This window comes from Chamaea fasciata, unplaced genomic scaffold (assembly GCF_029207755.1).
Source record: "Chamaea fasciata isolate MVZ Bird 193981 ecotype frontalis unplaced genomic scaffold, bChaFas1.0.hap1 SCAF_1, whole genome shotgun sequence".
In the NCBI taxonomy this organism is placed as follows: domain Eukaryota; kingdom Metazoa; phylum Chordata; class Aves; order Passeriformes; family Sylviidae; genus Chamaea; species Chamaea fasciata.
The window spans coordinates 135,631,487-135,638,717 of NW_027094086.1; the positions used below are offsets into that span (position 1 = coordinate 135,631,487).

The following is a 7,231-nucleotide window of genomic DNA, read 5'->3' on the forward strand; positions in this document are numbered from 1 at the left end:
AGGGTAAATAAAGGAGGGACAGGGATGCTTGGGAGTGTTAGGGGTAGCCCCGGGGCGGGGAAAGGAAAACGTCTCTGTTCATACGATGCCGAAGCTGTGTTTGCTCTCCCAGGTGGACCCGGCTCAACGAGACAGGGCTGCTCGGGAAGAGTGATCCCAGGGCGAGCGATGCCTCTGCCAAGCTACGGCTAGGAACGCCGAGGGGACTCCCGGCCGCCGTGCTCAGTGCCACTCGGAGCGGTGCCCACGGTGCCCACCAGGCGCCGGTGGGCAGCGAGCTGGGCCAGAGCCCACGGAGTGCCAGCAGCAGCTCTGAGCGGTATGAACACGAACACAGCCCAGCGGACCAAGGGAAGGGATTATTGCCCGCACTCGACGCTCGTGAGACTGCATCTAAGACTTGCGGGCGGTTTTGGGGCAGCCGGTGCAAGAAAACAGCCGTGAGGGGCGAAGGGCTGACGAGGCAGAGGAAGCTGGAGCAGCTGCCTGGGGCGGGAAGGCTCCCGTGGAGCGGAGCTGGCTCAGGCTGGGGCAGAGGCAGTGTCGGAGGCACCCCGCAGCGCTGCGGGGATGGGCATCCAGGAGCCTGGCTCCTGACAGAGATGCGTGGCGAGAGATTGAGGGATGGCGGCCGTGAATGGAAACAGGAGCCCGGACGCACTCATCTCAGTCTCATCCAAGGTCCCCGCGGGTGGACGTGCACGGGGAACCGCGTTGCTGTTGCATCGCCCCTCTAACGGGACACTCCCTTAGATCCCCCATCCGGGACGGTGGGAGCAGTCCCACGGCCACGCGTGGGCGCGTTCCTGACTTCGCGCAGAGGTCTCCGCCTTCTCTTCTCGCTTTTTCCGCGTGGTCCGTCTGCAGGCGGGACTTTCCAAGAAGTGGTTCATGCAAAGCTCTTTGTTCCCTCCCGTGACTCACGCGTTTCCCTGCCGTTATCACGGCGATGTCAGCGGCTTTGAAGTCGAGTCATTTATTACCTTCCTGGAGCTGGCCCTGTCTTGCTCTGCTGATAGACCCGGGTACGTTTCCACGCGGAGTTTGATCTCTGCCCGCGCTGGTGGCACGCTGGAAAGTCACTTTCGATAAACCTCGACAGATTCTGCCGGACAAACTATTGCAGCGCTAATGACAGAGATAATCCTCTCCTAATCTGGCGGGTAATCCATTTCACTCCAGTGAGAATTTTTAAGGCTTTAATCAGTGAGAGTCTGTTAGGGAATTATTAACAGAGCCTCCGCAGAGCGAGCTCGTCCGGAGAGGGGCAATGGGGTGGGAAAAGGGAGAACGCAACGGGGACCGATGAGGTCAAAATCGATGCACAGCCGGGCGCAAGAGCTGACGTGATGTATTTTGATGTTGGATAGAATTGCCTTCAGTTCGAATCCCACGAAGAAACCCGCGCTATCGATTCCCCCTATGCCCGCTCTGACAGCAGCTCTGCTGGCGACGAGGACCGGCGGTCCCGGGGGAGCGGGAAAAACGCCGGGGGTAAGACGCTCAGGGGTGACGCTTCCCGGTGCCGAGAGCGAGGCTGCGTCCGTGCCAAGAGGCGCGTTTCGGTAGCGGCTGGCTGGGAGAGGCGCCGGGGCGGTGCGGGGCCCCGGCCCGACGTGCGGGCCCGGCCGTGCCGGGCGGGGGCTCCGTCGGGTCCCGCCCCCCGGGCGCGCGCGGTGTCCCCCGGCGGGCGGCCCGCCCCCCCCGGCGCGCCCTGATTGGCTGGCGGCGGCGGCCGGCGGCACGCGCCCGGGGATGTCGTTATAAGACCCCTCGCGTGCCGGCCCGCGGCGCCAGCGGCTCCGGCCCCTCCCCGGAGAGCGGCGGCGCGGCCCGGCCTCCCGCCACACCGCGGCGGGCAGGGCAGGGCGGGGCGGGGGCGCCGGCCCCGCCACCGCCGGGGCGGCTCGGCCAGCGGGCCCGCGACAGCCGCTGCGGACGCGTCCCGGCGGGGGCTGCCCCCCTGCTCCGTCCCGTCCGCGCCGGGAGCGGGAGCAGCATGGAGACTGTGCTGCTGGAGCACTTCCCCGGGGGCCTGGACTCCTTCTCCTCGCCCCCCTACTTCGACGAGGAGGACTTTTTCTCCGAGCCGCCCCCGCGGGACGTGCTGGCCGCAGAAGGGCTGCTGGAGCCAGACGTGGACTTCCTCAGCCGGCAGCTGCAGGAATACTACCGCGACGGCGGTGACCCCGAGGGCGGCTACCGCTGCCCGGCGCCGGCCGCCGCCTTCCCGCCGTCTCCCGCCTCGCCCGGCTTCGCCTACGAATGCTGCGGGGCGGCGGGCGCGGCGCTGCTGTCCCCCGGGGGGCGGCTCCAGGCGCTGGGCTCGGCCAAGAGGCGGCGGCGGGTGCGCTCCGAGGCGGAGCTGCAGCAGCTCCGTCAGGCCGCCAACGTGCGGGAGCGGCGGCGGATGCAGTCCATCAACGACGCCTTCGAGGGGCTGCGCTCGCACATCCCCACTCTGCCCTACGAAAAGCGCCTCTCCAAGGTGGACACGCTGCGCCTGGCCATCGGCTACATCAACTTCCTCAGCGAACTGGTGCAGTCCGACCTGCCGCTGCGCAGCGCCAGCAGCGAGAGCCCCAGCCAGCCCAAGAAAATCATCATCTGCCACCGCGGCACAAGTAAGTAGCGGGTCGGCACGGCCCGGTACGTCCCGGTGCGGCCCGGCGCTGCGCTCCGCAGGAATGCCGGCCCCAGCAATAACCCCCTGCCTTCCTTTTCCCTCCTGCCCTCCAGGATCTCCTTCCCCGAGCGACCCCGACTACGGACTCCCCCCTCTGGCCGGTCACTCGCTGTCGTGGACTGATGAAAAGCAGCTCAAGGAACAAAACATCATCCGGACAGCCAAAGTGTGGACCCCCGAGGACCCGCGGAAGGTGAACAACAAACCCTCAGTCAACGACATAGAGAACGAGCCCCCCTTTGACTACGTGGCGTGAGGCGCCGCGCGGGTGGTCCCCGTCCCCGCCCGCTCTGTACATGCTGTATGTAGAGACCTATATTCTAAATGTAATTTAAGATTCAGAGTCTAAGGGCAATCAACTTTATTTATCTATTTATTACGGAGTAGTGATAATGAGGTAGAATCGTCTGTTTTGAATATATAATTTATATAATTTATCTTGATTTTTTTAAAGATATGCAATAGGTTTATTTCATCAGCACTTTTTTTTTTTTTTTTTTTTTTTTTTTTTTTTTTTTTTAATGGGGGAAATATGCCAGAACCTGTGAAAATAATTTATTGCCGCGCGTGGACTCTCCTTGTGTTTGTTAATAATAAACCCGAATTGTACCTTGCGGAGCAGTGTATTTGTGGGAAGCGGCTTTTGAGAGCCCCGCCATATCTCAAGGAAGCCTTGCAATGAACGCCCGGACCGATCTCCAGGAGGGGTGAGCCCCGAGACCCAGTGGCACCCTCGGCCCAGATGCTGGCCCCACTCTGCCCCATCGCAGGCTCGGGCTGCTCTTATAGCGCCGGGGGGACGGGGACGGGCGGGGACACACTTTCGCCTTCTCTCCACCCCTTTTGACGTCCTCTCCTGAAGTGCTTCCAACTGATGTCTTTGTCTATCTCTAGAAGGTCCCCTCCTTTCAGTGTCTCTGCACTGCTTGTGGCTTCCAGCTGGAAGATCCGAGCCCCCAAACACAAACTTTGGCTGTGTGTCGCCCGCCTTATACCCCCTAGCCCGCTGCCATGGGAATGGGCGCGTTGTCCGGAGCCGCACAGAGCTCTTCCTGAAAGCTGCCGGGGAGGGAAGGACGAGCGTGGGGACCGGGCAGGCTTGCGGCTCTGCCGGCTGCCCCTAGCCTTCCGCGGTTCTCTCAGCGGCCGCGCCTGGGAAACAGCTCCCGCGCTCCTCGCCCTAGGGCTGCCTCTGGGGGCGGGGGGGAGGGTAGGGGGATGGCAAAGCCATCGTGCAACTGGTGGTAGAATCTCTCTGGTAGCCCCAGCTCAGCGTGCCCGGCTGCGGAAAGGACGGCTGGGCTGCACCTGCCCGGGGGCGAGGGGTGGGGGCGGCAGGGGCCGGTCGGGCCAGGGTCTGCAAGTGCTCCCGGTGGGAGCGGGGGGGCGGCCCGGGGCTGGGGCGGGGGGCTCGGCCCGACGCCGCAGGTGCTGATTTTCCCGTGGCACCCGCGGCTCAGCCCCGACGGCTCAGCCCCCGGCAGAATCCCAGATGCCCAGCCCGGCCCGCGGCCGGAGCAGAGCTGTCCCCGCGCGGTGCCCAGGCGGATGGGAACGGCCCGGGTGAGCCAAGGTATAATTATCACTCATCATATACTGTACATCTCTCCCTCTCCTTTTTTTTTTTTTTTTTTTTCCTTTTTTTTTTTTTTTCCCAAAACTGCCGCGAAGTGGGAGCAATATGTTGCATGCATGCTAATTGCATTAACCTAGTTAAACACATTTAGTTCCCTAGCGCGGATGGCATGGATCTATTCCAATAGCAATTAGAGGAGCTACTTTCACACGCAAACACGCCGAGGCTGGGCCGGGGCGGGGGCTGAGTGGGGGTGTCATTGCTTATTTATTTGCTCACTTTTCGTGCGATTCCGGGCTGCGGCGGGGCTGACCGGCCGCAAGCCTCGCCCCGTCCGGCGGCAGGCGGGAGGCAGGCGGCACCGGTGTCATTGAACTTAAACGGGGCTCTTTGAGAGAAAAAGAGCCGACCTATAATTCGATCTTGTCCTGTATTAGGACCTCATTAAACACAGAAAGTCGCTTTTTCACAAATGCTTCCATCAGGCATGTAATCTCATTACACTCATTAGAAAGTCAAATGTTAGTCGGACTTCAGTTTAATTATAAGTTATGGAAGTGCTGTACCGTTTCCTTCTGTGTATAGCCTCGTTCGTCTCAATTGGCTTTGGTGATGCGATCCTCCACAATTAAAACACTACAATCATTGTTATGTGGCACCTTTTCTTTGGCGTGCCACTTTTTTGTGATTCAATGCTTCAACACATCCTTTAGTATGGTGCAGATGAAGCGGAAGAGCCGGCCTTCGCATGTAAAGCACCAGGGTCTCTATCTTGTCACTCTCCCGTCTTGACTTGGCAAGTCCCTTTAAACGCAATCTTCAAAGAGACTGACAGCTCCTTTTGACTGACTCATCATCCATTCACCCCAGCGCCGCGTTCCTGCGACAAAATCCGCCGCACAGGGCAGGAGGGAACCGCCAGTGCAGGTCCCCCGGCCCACAGGGATCCAGCGGCTCCCGCAACGCCGGCTCGCAGCTTTTGCGGCAGCTTTGGGGGATTTGCTGGTGGGGGAGCACGGCTCGGCGCGGTGCGGACCAACGTGGGGAAGGCGTGACTGACGGCCACGCAAGCCCGGTTTCCAGCCACCTGCCCTCTCCTCTCCGCGGCCGTGAGCTGCACCCTCTAGCGCTGTCCCCCGAGGCCCCGTGGGCAGTGGCTCCCCACCTCCTTTCCCCACTCCCAGAGACCCCGCTGCACTCCTAAACCCCCGCGCCGGCTCCCGTGGGGCCAACCCTCCGCGCCCGCACTGCCCCGACGGCGTCCCGGGGGGGCGGGGGGAGGCCCGCCCGGACTGTCCCGCCTCCCTCCGCCGCTGCCCGCAGCCCCGCATCCCCGCGGGAGCTGGAAAGCAGGGTAGAAGAGAACAAAAGCGGGGGAAATCCCCAGCCCCGCTTGGGGTAGGAGGGAGTGACAGAGGCACTTGCAGGCAGTTTGCTTCCCGCAGCCTCACAGGAGGGAGGTGCGGATTGTCGGCGTGCGGGCTGATGCTGTGCTTCCGGAACCTGCATCCCTCGGGATGCCTCAGGTGTAAAGACGACTTAATTACCGAAACCGACAATCCTCCAATAAAGAAAAAAACGAAACCAAAAACAAAACCAAAAAACCCCCAAAACAACCCCCCTGAACCCCCACAACTAAAAAAAACCAACCCGGAAAACCAAATCAACAAACAAACCCCAAAAAACAAGCCCCCCCACCCAAAGGAAGGGAGGCAGCAGACCGCTCGCCTGCACAGCCAGCTAAAGGATGGGAAGGCGTGCGTGACTTCTCGGCAGAGCTGTGCGCAGGCAGGGGCTGCCGTGGGCACTGTGAACCCGTCCCGCCGCGGTTCCCAGGGCCTCTCATCTGCCGGCAGTCGGGTGAGCGCCCTGCGAGGCGCGGGGCGTGAAGCCTCCCGAGCCCGGGATCTCATCCCTCTTTCATTCACGCATCTCTCGCTGGCACCGAGTACCAGCTGCGAGGTCGAACAAACACCAGTTGAGTGTCCCCTGGTAAACCTCCCGCTTTCCAAAGCATCCCGCAGCCGGTGGGAATGGTCCTAAATAACTCCACAACAAACCGCGCTGCCGAGACCTGGAAGCGTGGGCGGGAGGCGATTCCCACGACGGGGCCGGGGTCTGGCCAACAGGTGCTCGGGTTTGGCGGAGGGCGCCGGGGGAGCCCGGGGAGGCAGAGCCTCCGCTGCCAGAAAGCAGCCTGCTCCGGCGCCTCCGGCTTTACATGGCGTGGAAGCCGCAAACAATCGCAATGATATCTTTATTGCTAGGTTCATGTCCTGGGCTATAACATATCAATCCCTGTCGTGGTTCTCTCGGATGCACCTGGTATTTCAAACTTGTTCTTTTTGTGCTTCTGGGTCCTGGACTGCAGCTGCCTAAAGCGAGCAAAGAGAGAGGCCCTTACAATGTGTCCAAGACGTGTTGGCATGGTTTGCTTGTCTTTAATGTACCATTAACTATTGTCTTTACACAATATGGGAACTGTAAAGCATGACATGTGTTATAATAAAACACATTTTCAACGATACACTTGGACTCGGCGCTGGGATGCAAGCAAACAAACAGGCCCAAATCTTGTTTTGTCTCCCTCGCTAAGCCTACTGGCAATTAAACTTAAGACCACTGCTTTCCCCTGATCAGCCAATTAAATTTTATGTCTCCTAATTTTTCACATAGAAAAAAAGTCTCGGTGCCGGCCCCTAAAGACATTGATTTTCTTGCTATCACCTGGCGCTCAGACCTTAGTTCCATTTATCAAGAAGGGAAACGTCAGGCGTTGCATAAAGTGACTCTGTTACCATAAGGCTCTCACCATCCTGCCCTATTGTTTTCCCTTGTTAATAACTCATTACCAGGATTTAACAAATCAACCATTACATATGTTTTGTGTCTCCATATTTTGATCCGTACGATTAAGCAGATGTTACGATTGAAAATTGAAAAGTCCAAGGCTACTCTCGTCTGAAAGA

At 60.0% G+C, this 7,231-nt stretch overlaps 1 protein-coding gene across 1 annotated transcript; it reads left to right on the forward strand.

The window, feature by feature from the left end:
- Positions 1-1,924: 1,924 nt before the first annotated feature.
- PTF1A (pancreas associated transcription factor 1a) lies at positions 1,925-3,300 on the forward strand. Its single transcript, XM_066190705.1, has 2 exons — positions 1,925-2,624; positions 2,740-3,300. Exons 1-2 carry the CDS (start codon positions 2,000-2,002, stop codon positions 2,940-2,942), a joined length of 828 nt encoding a protein of 275 aa, XP_066046802.1. The 5' UTR covers positions 1,925-1,999; the 3' UTR covers positions 2,943-3,300.
- The last annotated feature ends 3,931 nt before the right edge of the window (positions 3,301-7,231 follow it).